The sequence below is a fragment of the Pangasianodon hypophthalmus genome, chromosome 10 (genome assembly GCF_027358585.1).
Source record: "Pangasianodon hypophthalmus isolate fPanHyp1 chromosome 10, fPanHyp1.pri, whole genome shotgun sequence".
Lineage (NCBI taxonomy): Eukaryota > Metazoa > Chordata > Actinopteri > Siluriformes > Pangasiidae > Pangasianodon > Pangasianodon hypophthalmus.
Genome location: NC_069719.1, coordinates 23,934,515 through 23,953,801, shown reverse-complemented (window position 1 = coordinate 23,953,801; position 19,287 = coordinate 23,934,515). Strand labels below are relative to the sequence as shown.

The 19,287-nt window shown below is 39.1% G+C and overlaps 1 protein-coding gene across 1 annotated transcript in view; it reads right to left on the bottom strand.

Moving 5' to 3' along the window:
• ush2a (Usher syndrome 2A (autosomal recessive, mild)) overlaps positions 1-19,287 on the bottom strand; it is a 208,117-nt gene that overhangs the window by 78,535 nt on the left and 110,295 nt on the right. The window contains exons 37-40 of the mRNA XM_053237605.1: positions 16,340-16,528; positions 12,383-12,530; positions 11,306-11,451; positions 2,719-3,347 (exon numbers count right to left, since the gene is read on the bottom strand). Coding sequence (XP_053093580.1) covers positions 2,719-3,347; positions 11,306-11,451; positions 12,383-12,530; positions 16,340-16,528 — 1,112 coding nt within the window. The remainder of the gene's footprint in view (positions 1-2,718; positions 3,348-11,305; positions 11,452-12,382; positions 12,531-16,339; positions 16,529-19,287) is intronic.

Here is a 19,287-nt window from a genome sequence, read left to right as displayed (position 1 = left end):
ATTGGAAAAAAATTGTAACGTTTGATGTTAAAATCATGACTAAATCATGTATGGATTGCACAGTGTGACAACAAACTAAATCCTAATTTAAGCAGGCCTGTGCGCTATTAATTTTTCCCTGCTCATGATTTACCATTTTAAAAATGATTGAATGCTCCAGAAGTGATACACAAAAAAGACAGCAACATGAACATTTCCACCATTTCAGACATAAGGTGAGTAGTGAAGGATGTGATAAAATTCCAGCTGTGCAGTCAGGAACTGCGATCACAAGAACTCAGCTGGATGGTGGATTTTTAGGTAAAGATCTGACATGCCGTTGTAGGTCTTTTTTATCTTCTTAGGTCATAATGTTCACCCTTTTATTTCCTAAAAAGGTTAACTAAATATAGTTAACTGTGCTTGTGAGATGGAGGAAGGGGGTGGGGCTTCCAGGTGGTTGAAAACATTTGTGCAAGTCATTTCAGATTCATATGTCGATTGGCTTATATCCTGTTTTATGTGGGAGAAAATGACTGCTCTTTAGGCGTATTTTTGAGTGATAACTCATACGAGCGTACTCTGATGTTAAATTGCGGCGCTCCTATGCAAAATGCATAAAGGTTGGCAGGTCTGGTAATATAATATATTTGGAGTAAAAATCACTGGAAATCATGGCAGTGTAAAATCGTGCACAGACTATTAAAAATCATTATATTTCACAAGCCTACTCATAAGTAACAACCATCTCTGTAACACACTAAGCTACCTGAAAATAAGCATAATATATGATATTATGCTTTTTATTATAGAACATCAGCCTTTCCTCTCATTATTGGTTTGCACAACTTGTAAGGATGCACACTTAGTTTCAACATAACCATACAGTCCTTATGATTCTAACATAATTTATATTTCATAGATTTGGGCAGAATCCAGGAGGAATGACACTGGATCCTTAAAATAATTAAATAATTCGTATTTTTAAGAAAAGAGAAGATATTCTAAAGACAATAGAGGCACCAAACAGCTCGACAGGAACAAACGCACTTCATATGCTAATGAGGACAACTGTTTTGTGCGCTTACATGTGTAAGAACTCTTATCCAGTTATATACGGAAATGGAGCGGTTTCCAAATTAATAAAACAATAATAGCATTAAAATAAACCTGGGGTTAAGGGAAATGAATTATTCACACAAGTTTATGCAAATGCATTTTGTTTGAAGTGGTAAGCATTTCTATTCAAGATCCTTGACACTGAAAGACAGAGAGAGAGAGAGAGAGAGAGAGAGAGAGAGAAAGAGAGAGAGAATGGAATAGAATCTAGTAGGGCTACAGCGATGTTCTCTGAATCCAGCTACGTGGTTCTCTAGTGCATCGTGTTCATTGAGGGCTTTAGGAGGCTGATATCAGGCTGCGTACAGATTGATATTCAGAAGGTGTCGTCTGTACTGAATAAACACTTTTAGCTAAGGGAAGGTAAGACAGCGATGCAAGAATATAAGAAAGTGTGCATTTTAATGGAGGTGATCTGTGCATTGATAGTCTTAATTGATAGCGCCAAGAGAACAAGTTACACAATATGGCCAAAAGGTTGTGGACACCTGACCATAACACTCATATGTGCTTTTCTGAATGTCCCATTCCAGATGTAGTCCCCCTTTGCTGTTACAATAATCTTAACTATTCTGGGAAGACTTTCCACTAGATTTTGGCTAGACTAGTGTGTGGTTATGGGGATTCATTCATTCAGCCACATGAGCATTAGTGAGGTCAGGTGTTTATGTCGAGTGAGGAGGCCTGGGGCACAGTCAGAATTCCAGTTCATCCCAAAGGTGTTCAGTGGGGTTGAGGTCAGGGTTCTGTGCAGGCCACTCGAGTTCTTCCACTCTATTCTTGGCAAATCATGTCTTCATGGACGTTGCTTTGTGTACAAGGACATTGTTATGCTCTAACAAGTTTGGGCCCCTTAGTTCCAGTGAAGGGAAATCTTAATGCTTCAGTATACAAAGACATCCTATACAACTGTGTGCTTCCAACTTTGTGGCAATAGTTTGGGGAAGAAGGGGGCGTGGTCAGACATAAGTAACGTGTGTCATGTACCAAAAAAAATACTACATATGTGTGTGATGGTCAGGTGTCTACAAACCTACATGACAGTGGTTCTTGTTTTCTATAGGTGTTCTATTTGAAATCTTTTCTGAAAGGAAAACCCTCCAATCTATTGTTCTACACAGAACCATTAAGCAAGATGCACTGCTTTTTCCTTATAAAAAAAACCTTCTTCAGATTGCCTTTTTAAAATTAAGAGTAAAATAGTTCTTGATTAAATTAGCTTTAATTAGGTGGTGGTTACATTTTCTAGCAGGACAATCATCTAAAACATTAAAAAAATTGATGAGGGTTTTTATTTTAGTAGAAGAAATTCCCTTCAATGAAAGGCTTGATTTCTCTCAGGTTTTCAGTGTGAGATCAAGGTAAGCTCTCCATACAGACATTTTTTCATAACCACCCCCCCCGCCCCCCTTTTTTTAACCTATCCTTACCATAGCTTACTACTGTTAGATCTTCATCCTGAACCAAATTAGCTGAACTGACTGATTCAGATAAACATTTTTGACATAACTAGCTTGCCAGTGAAAGATTAGAAGAGAATGTGGCTTGATGTTCCTAGCGTGATGTTGGCAGAAAATGGTATAGTCATTCAGATGTACATATGCACATTCAGAAGGCTACCTGGACAGACTCTGGCCCGAGCACCAGCACTCTGGGTGGCTGTATGCCTGCTGGTCGTGAAGGTCGGGTTGTGACCTTTTCCCACTGACTGCTGTTGGAGCCTCCTTGCCTGGTCGTGGCAATCACCCGATATTCATAAGTGCTCCAGGGACTGAGAGATGCTGAGCTGTCCAGGTAGGTGAGAGTCTGGTTAGGCATCATGGTGGCCACTTTGGAAATCTGCTGACTGCCATTAACTCTTCGTTCCAACGTGTAGCCCTCCAGAGGCCCATTGGGATGCAGGGGTGGAGCCCAGGCCACCAGCACAGATGTGGGTGTGTCCGAGTAGAGCCGAGGGCTGGTCACACCCTCTGGAGGGGCTGCAGGTGTGTGGAGTGTGTGTGAATTAGTCGAGATGGTGCAGCCCATCTCAGTGCACGCCTCCACCTGGATGAAGTACTGCTGGTAGGGTGACAAGCTGGAGAGGGTGAGAGTGGTGGTGTCGGCAAGCACGGTGGTGATGAGTTGGCTGTTCTGGTAGACGTTGTAGTGCGTAAGGTTGCCATTAGGGCGTGTGGGAGGAGACCAGGAAATGGTAGCATTTCTAGGGTGGATCTCATACAGCACTGGTGGGTCCACAGATTCAGGGCCTAAAACACAGACAGAAGCAGGAGTCAAAATTCTAAAGTCTGTTTAATGCTGACATGATATTGGATCTTGAATAAGTGGCTATGAATGTCTGTGAACTGTGTCTGATCTCAACAGAATCCTAATACATCACCAAGAGTTAAGAGAAGCTTTTGTTTTGTTCAGTGACCTAAAACCTGGTCAAACTTTTCCAACATCAGCTCTTCATAATCCACACAAAGCTGTTTTAAGAACTCCTCTAGACTTCAGAATTGAGACAGTTAAAGCAGTGATTGGAAGAGCGTTGTTGTCAAGATGAGATTGGAGAGATGGTGATGTGTTAATCAGCTCATTTAGCCCTGACAACTTGCCCATTTAAACGAATACACACTACAAACAAATATATTTGTGGAAGTATTCAGTGGATGTAATTGGCAACTGTTATCTATGGAAAACTATGGATAAGAGTGATGTGATGTATGCAGTAGGCAGTGGTAGCTCAGTAGTTAAGAGGTTGGACTTTTGCGCAGAAGGTTGTGAGTTCAAATCCTAGTACTACCAAGTCATTGCAAGGCCCTTAACTACTCGGCTGTATAAATGAGATAAATGTAACTTGTTCTGGATAAGGGTGTCTGCCAAATGCTGTAAATGTAAAGAGTGTAGTGGAAAGAAATCATTCAAGTCTTCTGAGTGGTCATTTTATCTGAGCAGTTAGCAGAGAACATCAGCCAGGACAGCAGCGCACATTGCCAAAAAATCCTCATGGATCTCCAGGTTTAGACAGCTTGGGTTTTTCATAATTACACACACTTTCATTTTTTTTTTTTACAAAAATATAAACCAAAGGACATTCAAGATGATAGAGGAAGCCAATCATACAGTAATTTTTGATATACATAAAAAATATGAAATTAAATTTTCATAAACAAACTGACCTCTGTTAATATAAAAAGCAAGAAAAATATAAATACAGAATTTATTCTATAATAATAACAAGTATTTCAATTTCTCCTGTATTAATAAATTATACACTTTAACACAAAAAAAACATTTTAACAGTTAACACTTGCCAGTTTTAAAGTTTTGTGAGATGAGTTTGATGAAAAGTAACTAAAAAATTCCTCAAAGGAAAAGCTGGATACCTAAAATAAAAAGGAAGTTACAGTGTGGTGTCTTGCGTACGTCCTCTCTGCCTGACTCTCTAGCCTCGGGTGTCTGATTGATATTTAGGCCCTATGAAAGCTCATTTGCAGGTAATGTTTTCCTCCTACATTTACGTCCCACAGTAGCAGTGGTAATGGCGAAGCAGCAAGGGCGCGCCTGATCAAGGTGACTGGCTCTCGCTCTCTCATGCATGCTGGGCTGCTGATGTCTCCCCACAGATGGCCCACTTCCACCTCCCCATCACCACCTTGTCCCACCTGAGTACATGGAATGAGCTCTAGGCCCCAGAGCTCAGTGCTGTATGTACCAGTAAAACAGAACTAAGCTCAAAACTAAATGGATATGAAAAAAAAGCTACAAAGACTAATGTTTAGCAGAGGTCAAACTGAATATGACTGACTTTTAAAAAGGGAAGTCCCACTAAACATTAGTGCAAAAGGGTTTCAGAATGGAGATACACCTTTTCTGTTAATTTGGTTCATGAACAAGATGTCCTAAAGCCTCTAATAGGAACAGTTTAACATTAAACATTAAATCACAACGTACTGGCAAAGAAGAAATTGACCATGCTTTTTTTCTTCAAACTCTATTAAGTGTTATTATACAAAAACAACTCGTTCGTTCATTTAACGCATATGGAAGTACGTTCTGCGTCTGCAGTGAAGGTGGTGTGAGGAAGGGGGTCATCACTGTAGATTCTGCTCCCCCCTGTCCTGATAAATAAACAATGCACAGATCTGACCTTTGGGTTAACAGGTTTTTATGCTTGCTCCACTCAGCACTCTAACTGATTCAATTACCACAAAGGTTCGAGAGCTTCCATGAATACAGAAAAAGCCCCCATCCCACCCCCACCTCTGACACTGCTTAAAAAAAACCCTGCAAATGTACCTGTGCTGGCAAATCCAATGTGTCTCTCTGGAGAAATTCCTTAATTGTTAATAATTTTACCACATGAGACAATCAAGTCACCTTGAACACAAACCCCTCCTTTGCTTCCTTCACCCTGATCCAAGGCTCCTCTGCTCGCTCTCTAGCCTCGCCTCAGTCTGTAGAGGCAAAGTGTTATTTAAGCTTTACTGGTCTGTGTTAAATTTCGCAATTTGAAGGGCTGTTAAGTTTTTCAATTGAAATTTCATTTAAGATGCAGGTGCTTTTGATTTTATTGATGCTTTACTGCTCTTGGGGCGCCTGACGAGAACACTGCGCAATAACACCAGGCTGCCTCCATCAGGGCATCGGCAGCGGTGGCTGTGATCGCAGGACGTTTGGGATACCTAAGCTGGGTCTTTCCTGGGACAGCAGAAGGGAAAACAAGAGCGTGGGCCACCAAGCCTTAAATTACATTTATAAGGATTTGGTTAGCATAATAATAACACAATCAATTGACAAGGCATGAAAGGAAGGGGTGGCCAAGGAAAAGAAAGAGAGGGTTATTTTTAACATTGTGGATGTCTGTGGGACAGGAGGATCGCGGTGAAGGTTAGGATGGCTGATAGAACCTAAAAAGAATATGGAGAGGGCACTAGGAATCAAGCATCATGTGGTAGTAAAGTGCATTTTAGTGAATTGTAATGACTCGCATCATCTCATATTAGCGTCTCATATTAGTGCTGCATGTGAAAAGCCTAAGAGAGCAAATGTGCTGAAGGAAGACCATCACTGAAGGCTCAGGTTAAGACAGAGAAAACAAACTTTTCTTCAAAATACTGATGAGTCCATCTTTAGAAAAGCTTTTAGTATATATGCATGGTGGTCTGGGAAAACCCTTCAGTTTCTACATTTAAAAAAAATACTATAAAGAGCAGTAAACAGTAATAAATGAAACAAAGTCAATATCTGGTGTGATGATCCTTTGCTTTAAAAAAAAAAATTGTAGTCTCAGGTACAATATGTGCAGTTTTATAAGGAAATGAGCTGTAAGTGTTACTGAGCATCTTGCAGAAGCAGCCACAGTTCTTCTGGAGACTTTGACTGTCACACCCGCTTCTTATTTTTGCAGCAAAACCCAGCAGCCTTCATTATGTTTTTTTGTCGGAAAAAATGGTCTCTTATGTAATACGCTGCTTTCTTTACTGACAATTGTCTATATACTGACAAATATTTTTCTGTAACATTTAATTTTATGCTGGTAAACTAATGTTTGGAAATTTAAAATGTTTTTGTACTGAATCAATAATGTAGAAGTTATAAAGTAAAAATCTATAACAGATTTTGTACTAAAAAATTATAGGGTGCCTAAGACTTTTGCACAGTACTGTATTACCAAAACAACATGCAAATGAGTTTAAATTTAGATTCATTAAGAACCTCGTGTTTCAGAGATCACGTGATGGCAAAGATCAAGTAAAAAAAAAAAAAACTATGTCAGTCTGCCTAAAGATGTCTAAAGAATGTGCTTTTCTCATGCAATGAATGTCATTCCTCGATCAAGCCGTTAGCTAGTTACGTACCATAGTGAAATGGACATAAGTGTAATTAACTCAGTTTGTAATCAGACAGTTTGTCAAAATGTACATGCTGCTCCTCACGTCATCATCATCATGTACAGATGACAGAGGACAACGTTTTATAATATTTAAATAAATGAAAAGACATTCAGTAACAAGAAATTTGGTCAACGGAACAGAACTGACTGAATTAATCAGAGATCAGTTAAGTGAAGAGATGATGATGATGAGGCTTGTGTTTAAATGTGGCGAGTGATTCTTACCACAGGTGATGAGCCACAGACTGATATGGATGATAATATTAATCAGTGAGAACTCGTTTCCCATTGCAAACTGTAAAATATTAAATAAAAAATTTGGCAGTAATATTGTTTTTCCATAAGTAGATTAGGTTATAAATGGAGAGGGAGGCAGGGCATTTTTCAGTTGAGTTGAAATGGAATCTTTATATGTGGTTTTCACATTACCAGATGTACCAGATATACAGTGAAAACTACAGTTTTCAGAACTACATATAGTAAAAAATGTCAAATTTTGATCATGTGAAGGATCTTCCTAGACCACCACACATCTGGTGCTAGATGCATACAAATTACAAACACAAAATGACGAGGCAAAGATCTTCTGCACCTTATACTAGTGCGTACAGGTACAGAAAACAGTTCACGTGTATGTAAATGTGCACGTGTGACAGGCAGGAACGAAAGGGAAAGCCTACATGCTAAAGTTTATGTTCACAGGACCGGCTGTCAAGTCAAAGGAGCAAAAATTCTGTAAGGAATTACATTAAAAAGATGGGTATAAAATTTTAATGGAATGATAAAATCAGAGGCAAGAGAGCCTTCTGAATACATAAAACGCTCATACATCTTCACTAGAAAAGTTTCCTTCAAGCCACTGCTTCCATTCAATGGAAATACCAAGATACCTTAAACGTATAGAACCATTTATGCTTGCTATTTTTGGCAAGAAATAAGACTCATGCTAAAAAATTATTAAAAAAAAAGAAATATTTAAAAACAAAAATAACAAAGAAGGAAAATGAAGCCGTAGTAATTATTTGTGATTAGCACTAGGGTGTGAAAATGTAGGCCAGCACAGCCTTCACCTGAGTGTTTAAACATTGCATTGGGGAGAACAGAAGGGAACTATCTCTGGGGGTATCTCTAAATTAGAGACAAGAAAAGTTATTGCTGCTGAGAGGAAAAAAAAAACAGAAAATTAGACATACGGTCCTCTCCTATTATTTTACCTTGCTCGTCCTTTCGTCTCTCCCTTGATCATATGAGATCATTACTTTGACAAATCTCTTCAATTCTTTCCTACTGTTAATTTATTGTGGCTTTTCCGACAACTCTTTCATTATGTGTGTGCTTTTCTTTATTCCCAGGAAATGTACAGGTTCCCTTTAACAGTAAACAATCAATCAGCTCCTTCATGGCAACGTGTATTTGAAGAATTTGTTTCCAAACTGTGTTATATACCAAATTCTCGCTTTGTGTTTTTATTAACATAATTGAATGATTATGGGTGGCTGTAGTTTAAGATTGGAAAAATGTCGCCAGGTCTTTTTCCACTTTTCCACTGTACAATTTCGCTGCGCCTATATGCACTGTAGCCTCAGTTTCCTGTCCTTTCACTGACAGGAGTGGAACCCGATGCTGTTGTAGCACATCTGCCTCAAGGCTCCATGTGCTGTGCATTCTGAGATGCTTTTCTGCTCACCATGGTTGTAAAGAGTGGCTATTTGACTTCCTGTCAGCTTGAACCAGTCTGGCGAATCTCCTCTGACCTCTGAAATCAAGAAGAAGTTTCTGCCTGCAGAACTGCCCCTTACTGGATTTTTTTTTCACACTATTCTGCAAAAACTGCAGTTTGTTGCATGTGAAAATTCTGGAGATAAGCAGTTCCTGAAATAATCAAACCAGCATATCTGGCACCAACAACCATGCCACAGCAAATTCACAGAGTCCCCTTCTGATGTTTGATGTGAACATTAATTGAAGCTTTTGACCCGTTTCTGCATGTTTTTATGCATTTCACTGCTGCCACATGATGGCAGCATCCTAATACAGCGCTCTGTGAGTGTACATACTAATTACGGCTGCTTGCATTACAAACTGTTACATTTTAAAACACATTCTTCACCACGTCTGTTTTTAACAAATCTCCATGCTTGAGAGCTTTTTCTAGCTAACACGCTTTCACATTGGCTTCATATCAGCGTCACGTCTGCAGAAAAATCTAACATGTTGGCCTTAAATTAAAAACTTTTACAGTGTTATTGATGTAGGCTGAAAAGTCATTAAACTTTTTGATTTTTTGTCTGAGAGCAGACTTGAACATAAACAGAAACCTAATCAACAAATTCAAATCATCTTAACCTACTTCATGCACACTCAAAAAAAAAAAAAAAAAAGCTCACTGAATCTACTTAAATGCGTACATTGGTTCCACACAAATGAATTGAGTTACATTAACACAATTTGTTGTTGTACATCCAACATGATTTGATCATGTATATATATACAGAGCCCTGAATAAAATCAAACCCTGTGCTCTCAGCCGAGCTCAAGATCAAACCCGAGTCGCTGGTACTGTGAAGCAGCAACGTTACCTGCTGCTCTGTTGTGTTGTGTTGATTTAATTAAGTTAATTTAATACTAAAGTTATTTCTTCCTGTCAGTGCCAACATCCTCGTGAGATTTTATAGCGTAATTGGATCATGTTAATATTACGTGAATTGATCACACTCACTCTACATAATTCAAACTAGTAATTATCAGTGATCGTGACCCCTTCTGCTCTCCGGACCTGCCTGATCCATCCGGATGCCCTACTTCTGGCTGGAGTTCTCATCACCTGAAAACCACTCGCTACCGCTGAGGATGGCCCCACATGGACAGTCTAAAGATCAGTGAGATTACTGTGGATGGTACCATTTAGAAACCATAAAGATGGCTGTAGATGTTCTTCCTTGGATAGCCTTAGGACTGCAATTGCTATGAACAGTTCTGCACTCAAGTCTCCATCATTGAACAGTTGACAACTTCAACAAAATAGACTTCAAGTTCAAACTATAATGAATTTAGAAATAAACTCTGATGCTCATATTCATAAGTTGTTCATATCGTCTCAGGGAGTTTTTCCTTAGAACCTTGCTCAAATTAAATTTAGTGTAAGCAATGAAATCATGTTTTTATTGATATTTTTATGTAAACTAAATGTAACATGATGTTTTAAATCTGACTGACCACATATTCCCTTTTTGAAGTGCGGAAAGCTATTGGTATCTTAACCTTATTGATATTTTTGACTATTCTGCATATAAATTGATAATTATTTTGTTTATTGATTATCATATACACGGTAATGTTCTTTTTTTCCATTTTATTATCATAAGATACTTTAACAGAATTCAGGTCCTATTCATTACTACTCATTTATTGTTAAAAAACCACTAGACATTTCAATTTTTAGAGTATCCTGTTATTTCTGATGGATATATTGCATTTTGGCAAAAAAACATATTCTTTTTTTTTAATTTATTTATTTTTTTTACATGCAAACATGTTAGCAATATACAGTATTTGCACAAATCTATGTGTGTATACTACACATGCCTGTCGAGTGTGTGTTTTTTCTGTGTGAATGATGTCAGTTGGGGGTTGATCCACATCCTATGTATTTGCACGGGGTTTGGGATACACACATTGAAATGATTTTTAATGGGAAATCAAAGATAATTGATGTGCATGAGCAGTCAAAGCAGTTGATAGTCAGTTTTAATCAATTACCCAGTGAAATTAAAACTGCAGTTCCATTTACTGTATAAATCATTGTAAAAAGTTGTAAAGAGAGAGAGAGAGAGAGAGAGAGAGAGAGAGTGTAGGGGAAAGTGGGTGTAGCACTCTGCATGGTAATGAAGAGGTGATGGTCCATAATACAGGGCATTTTGAGTGTATGCAAATAGTAGCTCCTTAATTAGAATGCATGTGATAATAGACTGAAGTATAATTAATTTATAACTTAGCAAAGAGTGTCTGTTATGAACTCTAATATGATTCTATTACGGTAATCAGTCCACAATGACACCAAGTAGGTCATCTAGCAGACATACACCTCAGTTTTGGTGCACGGGCACACACACACACACACACACACACACACACACCTGCTCTTCTGCTGCTACATGTGCTGAATAAGGTTTATCATACAGATGATTGTATCATAAGTGTCTGTGACGAGCATAAGTTTGTATTAATGTGTGCATTTCTAGTGAATGCATAATTGTGTATGTGCGTATGAGTGTGTTTGAGAGAGAGAGAGAGAGAGAGGGGGAGAGATAGAGAGAGAGAGAGACTCACGGTCTTGGCCAGTACGGAAAGACACCCAGGAGCTGCTAGCTTCTCCATAGTGGTTAGACACCAGCAGTCTGAACTGGTACTCTGTGTACGGTTCTAAATCCTCCACCAAGTGAGTGAAGACTGTTTCTGTCTCATTATCCACCAGTCTGTAGAACACACACACACACACACACACACACAGGCAGAAAACATCATGGAATGCTTTATACATCAATAAACGTGAACCAAATCTTCTGACTTCCCGTCTGAAACTTAAACGTTTTCCTTTTAGTGCAAAAATAATCAGATCAACATGCTCTGATCAAATTAAAATGAGCTCATCAATTTGAACATCCTCCATTTCCATGCTCGAGATATGAAATTATATACAAGCATATTTTCTTTGATTTCCTGCTAAAACAAGTCTATACACATAACTCATTAAATGCCTTATGACTCTTGGTGTTTTCATGCTAGTTTTTGAGCAGCGCCAATTTTCAGCAAGCTTCGCTATCAAATTTACTATAGGACTATAATAAAAAAAAAAAAATCACCTGAACAATGAAATACATTTGAATAGAATGGCAGGAAATGAGGCTGATATATAATACATGGACCTAGTCATTTATTTATTACAACAGAATGAGAATTTTCCCCCATCTCTGATTAAATAGCAATTTGTTGTCAAGGAGCATGTAATGCATACATATCAGATGAAGTTAGTCATTTTAGATATCAGCCCTGGGTCTCCTTGCTATGATATGGAATTTTACACTTCCTCTAAGAGTATAAATCTCTCTTTTGTGTAGATTTTACGGTCTTTAAATCATTTCTACAGCATCACAGACACAATCTGGACTATATGTACAGGATACATATGAAAGCTTCTTTTATGGGCAATAATCAATAGTCAAAAAGAAAGAAAGAAACAAACAAAAACTTCTTTGATGTAATTGCTATTACCATGCATAACTGAGAATTCTCAAAATGATTATTAACTAAGCAAGATCCCTCCACAATGACAGTGACCTACATATGCAGCTGGTGTAAGTGTGTGAGACATAGCCACGTATTAGTATGTGCTGGATGGAGACTCACTGGAGGACGTGTTGGGTGGCCGGATTCTTCATCTGGAGCTGATAGCGCAGCGTCCCAGGAGCATTGGGGCGCGAGGGACTGCGCCATGCCACCTGCAAAGAGGTGGAAGTGGCAGCTGCCAGCCTCGGGGGCAAGAGGCCATCTGGAGCTGGAGGCATCGGGACAGAGAGAGATAGAGGAAGAGGCAGAAAGAGAAACAGAGATGAAGGCCAAGTCCAGGGTAGCATATGCTCCAGAGCTGTAGTGTAACTGTATTGGTCGTGACGTAATGTAGCTGGATGTAACAATATAGCACTGAATCAAGCATTCATGCTTACTCCAACCACAAGCACAGACTGGATTTATTTTATAGCATCACGGCTTCTATATAGCATATGCCTGTACCTGAGTATTCATACATCATCATAAATATACCCAGTGAAATCAAGGGTTAAATCACTCGCTGTATTATAGCTGGATTTTTATACATTATACATTAAAATTTCATGAAGTTACAGAGATTCACTGATTTAAAATGACTACTGTGATAAAGACCGGACTCATTTACAAGCTTGAAGAGTTCTACTTGAAGAATCTTTTTCTTAATATTTACAATATACAATTTTTTTTTAATGTTTCTCAACAGTTAGTCAAAAGAAATTGAACAGACTGCCAAATGTCCGACTAATTTTATTAACTTATGTTTTTCCTCCTTGCCACATTTTAAATAACCCAACACTAAATCAACCCTTAATGCTAATGCATAATGCAAGATGCTACAGTTATGCTTTCAAAGTGCACTTTTCAGCATGATTTGTAAGCCGTTAAAACAAATTGCGGAAAGATTTGAAGACATCCATTATGAAGGAAAACAAGGCGATCCTGCTGCCTGCAGCAACACTTGGTAAGGACTCCACGCCAAGTCATCTGTTTTGAGGAGCAATCCAGTCAGCGTGTGTTTCAATAATACACCACTCTTAGGAACAGGAGTGAGGCTCTCTTCTTAAGTGAAGGCTCATTCTCAATCAACATCCCTCTCATGCAACCACAAGCACTCAATAACTGTTGATTACTTAAGTCATTTTGTGCATGCCCAAATAGAAGTGCCTCTGTGGAATACCAATTGCACTTGCAATGACTGCAGCTTCGGAAAACAAAAAGGGTCAACGAGGGCATGAGTTACAAAGGCAAAAACTCCCAACGCTCCCGGCCCCCAGGGCACAGGCCGATGAGCAGAATGAGATCAACTAATATTCTGGGCGACTGCGTGAGCAGAAAATGTACTAATGCACTGATTGATGAGCTAGCGACCTGCCAATGATGTCAGTAAACACACGGCTTCTTTGAGGGACATTCAAAAGCTTGCCGTGCCCATCCTTCATGTGGGTTGACAGGAGGAATTGGAATGAAAAGAAGAAGTGGAAGAAAGACAATGTAAGTGACACAACCCACTGTTTCCATATGCTGTCGTATAAGAGTTGGGGCCAGTTTTATGGGGTTAGCCTCATCACTCAATTCAGCATGGTTCAAAATCGCTTTTGCTGCCAACCTCCAATTTTCATAATGCACTAGTGCTTGTGTTAGGCTTGAAAAGCGCTGGGTGCTGGGATGCAAGCCCTAATTGGAGGGAGCGGATGAGCTTTCCTGGATGGACGTCGGTATTAAAAGCCATTCTGCAGTTTTCTCCCATCTGCCTTTGCTACTAGAGCCCGGTTAGGATTAAGTGGCCAAGTGTCCATAAACGTAATGATGATGATGAGCATATGGACTGGCCTGAACTGCAATCCCACATCCTGCTCCACTGCTAACAGAACCTTGCTGTTTCAGAGTACATCATCTCCTTTTACAAATGAGCGTATAAGGACATTAACGACATGACAACGATGCCTGTATATAGAGATATTCAGGGTGTTATAACTTTAGTCCAAGAAAGAGACACAGAGAGAAAGACTGAATAACAGACAGAAACAAAAACAAGAGAACAGACAAAAAGAGAGAAGCAGATGAAACAGAGAGAGAGAGAGAGAGAGAGAGAGAGAGAGAGAGAGAGAGAGCTTGGACTGAACAAAGACAACCAGTTGACAAAAGAGTTAATTCCTTACAGACTTATTTCATCAAACAGTCGGCATGGAGTTTCCCCTTTGTTTCGGCTCCCTCCTTCCTCAGGTATATCAAAAGTGTCACTAATCATTTTAAACTATGCACTTTTATGTTTCCTCTGGATCTCTTAGCTTTCTCTGCCTTCTGTTCTTTGATATAACAAGGACAGTTCGAGACAAGGCTTCAGTTCAGCTACAAGAAGCCTAAAGATCTGGCTGAGCAGTGTGGAGGGAAACGTGTGGTATTTAAAATTTATACTTCCTCGTGTCTTTGTTTTGAACTTGAACATTTTTCTTGCAGAACTTCAACTTTGCTCTTTGCCTGTTGTTCACAGAGGCCGTGCTGTGAGCCGGGGCCTTGCTTTCAATGGTTGGCACGAACATGGCATTAACATGGCATTTCTGGGTCCGATGAAATACCGGAGCGCATGTAAGCTCTCGCTGCCTTCTGTTGAATCGATAAGAAAAGCCAGTCCCTGAGAAACAAGCTGAGACAATTATTTACAAAACACAAACCCTTCCCTTCTAGGAAAAACTGGTATATTTTGTGGAACCCAGCAGGATTTGAGGGATGGCATAGTGAAAAAGAGCACCATGGCTGGGTAGAGACAGATGAAAAGTCCCCACTTTGGTTGTTATTCTGGTTTGATCAGGATTAAGAACAATTGCAGAGGTGGTTATGAAGCCTATTTTGTGTTTGTATGCCACTGCTTTAGCTTTGATCAGTAGAGATGTCTTCTGTGGAGCGAGCGGTGGATTATCATACACACTTCCTGGCTGGAGGCCTCCTAGACATCTGGGCTGGAGAGAAGAATGAGGCTGATCAAATTGGTATAATAAAGAGCCCTGCTATGTGTGAGAAAAAAAAAAAAAAAAATCACCGCATGAAATGCGACTTCTGGTTCCCTGGTGATCCCAGACCTATGACATGAGCAGTGAGAGAAAGAGGCAGGTCCAAACACTAAACACAACCAAATCCAACCCCTCCCTCAACCTTATGGGTGTCCATTGAATCCTTTTCTCTTTTTCTCCCCATGCCAAGCCAATTCAGTGGGAAAGAAATCTCTTCCTTCTTTATCACCCTATGGCTAATTTACCTACGTATATATCCCAGTGGTTGGCGCATGCTTCCCAACACCCACCCTGTGTGTAAATCAGCGTAATAAGTTCCCACACCATTAAAAAAGGAAGCATGAACCGAGCCCTATTTAACCAATGACTTGTTACCTTTTATTTGCCATAAGAAGGTCATAAAAAAGAACATTCCAGGGCCATAAGAGTCATAATTAAAATCAACAACAATTTAACAGTGGGAAAGTGCGACTCTTAAGCACAGTAATAAACTTCCAGTGGTTGGTCTTGTCTTGCATGTCTGTGTGTGTGTGTGCGCGCGCACGTGTGTGCATGTGTTATCTGCTGTTGGAGCGGACAGGGCTGGTCTTTTAGATCACCAGCAGCAGGCATTGTTCTCTGTCAGGCAGCATATGTGGAACGTCTCCCGCTGGCCTGGTGGTGAGAGCCTGCTCCAGCGTGATCAAACGCCTCACGCTGCCTCGTGCCGAGAGGTGCGATTGAGCGCTAAGGCTGGAGAAATCCACCACACACCATGTTACATATGAAAACCTTAAGGTATATCGATTTACTGACAGACTTCCCATGTTTATACTGGATAGAAGCAACTTTAATTGGAATGTAAAGGTTTATTCATTGCTTCGATGTTTTTTTGCTGAAAAAACGTAACATTTCAAACAGAGATTTGTTCCAATCATTGGTTTAGCTTTAGACGCACATCAAAACCAAGAAGATCTTCTCTCAGTTGCTGTTGCATGATTAAAAAAGCACAGAAAATAATACTAAGATATGGTTGTAGTGCACTAACCTGCTGGAGGGAGTGAGATGCTGGTGGAGGCGCTCTCCACACAGCCCCGACTGTTGCAGGCTCTCACTCTTACGCTGTAGTTGGAGAAGGGAAGAAGACCTCCTGTAGACACCCACTGGCCTGCTGTGACCGTGGTGAGCAGTGCTCGCGTCTCAGTGACCGGCTCTTCTGTCTCACTCGAATTCTCTCCTGTAACAGCAGTGTATTATATTACTGTTATCTCCAGCAATCTCTACTTTTATGCAGTATTTTCAACAGGCCAAACTCCAGCCAAACTGCACTAAACTGCAAACTACTGTACTAAATAATATGCCTATAAAAAAGGTGCTACCTTAGAAACTTTGTTTCGAAATCTGTACCCTGTCCAACAGAATCAGAATAATTTTATTCGCCATATTAATTTATATGTATTAGGAATTTTTCTTTGTGTTTGTTCACAACACGAGCACAGAAAACAATTACATTCTAATGTACAAATATTGCACCTTAAGCGGAAATGGTAGACTGAGTTGTAATTTACGTTACAGTGGAGGTAGAAAGAGCAGCTGGATGCAGTTCACAATTAATATATATGATATATAATAAATAATAGCAATGGTATAAAGTAATGACAATATTAATAAACAATAATATATTTAATAATTACAATTAGTAAAAAAATCTTAGTATTTCTTAATAATATTTAAAATAATAATACTAAGTAACATGCAAAACACCACCACCACCAACAAAAACAACAATAACAATAACAATAACAACAACAACAACAACAATAATAATAATAATAGGCAAGTATCTAGTGCAGGAACCAGGAATACAATTATTCATAATAATCTTTTTCTAGATTTAGTCCCCCTTTGCTGTTATAATAACCTCCATTCTTCTGGGAAGGCTTTCCACTAGATTTTGAAGCATGGCTGTGGGGATTTGTGTCCATTCAGCCACAAGAGCAATAGTGAGGACGGGCACTGATGTAGGGACTGGTCGGTGTTCCGATTTCCCAAAGGAGCTTATTGGAGTTGAGATCAGGGCTCTGCGCAGGACACTCGAGTTCTTCCACTCCAACCTCGGCAAATCCTGTCTTTATGGAGCTCGCTTTGTGCACAGAGGCATTGTCATGCTGGAACAAGTTTGGGCCTCTTAGTTCCAGTGAAAGGAAATTGTAATGCTACAGCATACAAAGACATTCTATACAATTGTGCGCTTCCAACTTTATGGCAACAGTTTGGGGAGGAAGGGAATGTGGCCAGACATACGTAACGTGTGTCATGTACTCATTACGTCATTACAGTGGAAAAGAAAATACCAGAAGCTGGTTACAAATCAACAGTAGCTGCAAGTCACTAGCATTAGCATTTAGTCATTTTTTTTAGTTACCTGTTAATAAGATCAGGAAACACATAACTAAGCTCATTCTAAAATTGAAATAAAATTATATAAACTATGTGTGCATGTGCTCTGTGTTGATCATCAGTGGAGATGTTTACTAAAGTTTTATATAGAGAAGTAGTCCTGAAAAACATTTCATTTTCTTAATTTAAGCTCCCATTAATGTTTTGCGAGCAAAGACACTGACAGCTTTATGTGTTTAACAAGCATGGACAAAGGAAGCTGAAGTGCATTACAGAAAGATGTTTTCTAGCTCTGCTCTGAAGTCAGACAGCAGGCTATTAAGTTTCTTATAGGATACAAATGGGCTAACAGGAAACACATATTATGAGATACAACACAATTTATTTTCTTAAAGCTGCAGAGACCACGTTTTCTGACAGACATTTAAATCGTCCAATTAGAAAGCCATCTCGATGGTTGGAATCTATCGTCGATTCCCGATACTACCGTCAATCGCTCTAAGTCTACTTGCTTCATCAATCGTGAAATTTTTCATTTACACTTAAATGCGTTTTAATGCCAGATTAAAAATTCATATTTCACAGATTCATGAAAAACCACAATTCAATCCAGAAATGAAGTTTGAGCGGTATGCTAATCCAGAAATTAATTGAGTTATGATAATGGATGAATATATGAATGGCTGCATAGATTGATAGATAGATAGATAAAAGTTAACTTTTGTTCAAAATGTGCTTTTGATAAATAACCCTATTTAAATTACCCTTATTTACCAAGGCTGGGGATAATTCCGGAGCTGTCTGGAGCTGTCTAAATAATTTATTAAACATATTATTTATTACACTGTTATTTTGATCTCTACCAAAAATCACAAGTACATTTTTGTCAGTTGTAGCTCAGCTTTGGTGAAATTTTATTTCTTTTCCTCTTGAGATCGTTCTTCTGTTTCTTTCTTTGATCTCTGCCTTTGGCCAGTTGAATACTTCTACAGGCTTAGTTCTGCAATGGTTGCGTTGATTCCACCATGTTTCATGCAAATGGTGTGCATATGATGGCAAAAATGAAGCGTATTGCATGTATATGCCATGTAAATATGTGAATGTGGGCAGGTTTCCACATGACCAAAGCTGAGTGGCACTTTTCATGAGTCAGACACAAAATAGCTTTTATTTCTTTATCTCTACGGCACTGTGATGATACTTTCAGTGGTAAATTTCTTTTACCAGTTTTCTACTTCTACTTCTAAAACCATGGTTTTCTAGGATTTTTTCCAATGAAAACTTGGAATTGTTTTAATCTTGTAATCGACTTACACTCAGAGAATAACTGTCCAAGATATAAACTGCCATTGCTTCCTTTAATGGCAAGGGTTTTCCATTTCTACCACTTTTTTGAGTCTGAGTAAAAAATATGCAGCCAACATGTGCTTTATTCCCAGTAAAAGATAAATGGAAGTGTTTGGCAACTAAAGGATATATCACAGTTAAAAAGTCTTTTTCCCCCTCTAGCTCTACATAAATCACAGCGCTAGTCAATATTTAATAATGCTAGCCTTGGTCCGCAGTCCCTTGCTCACCCCTGTCATGTGTAATAGC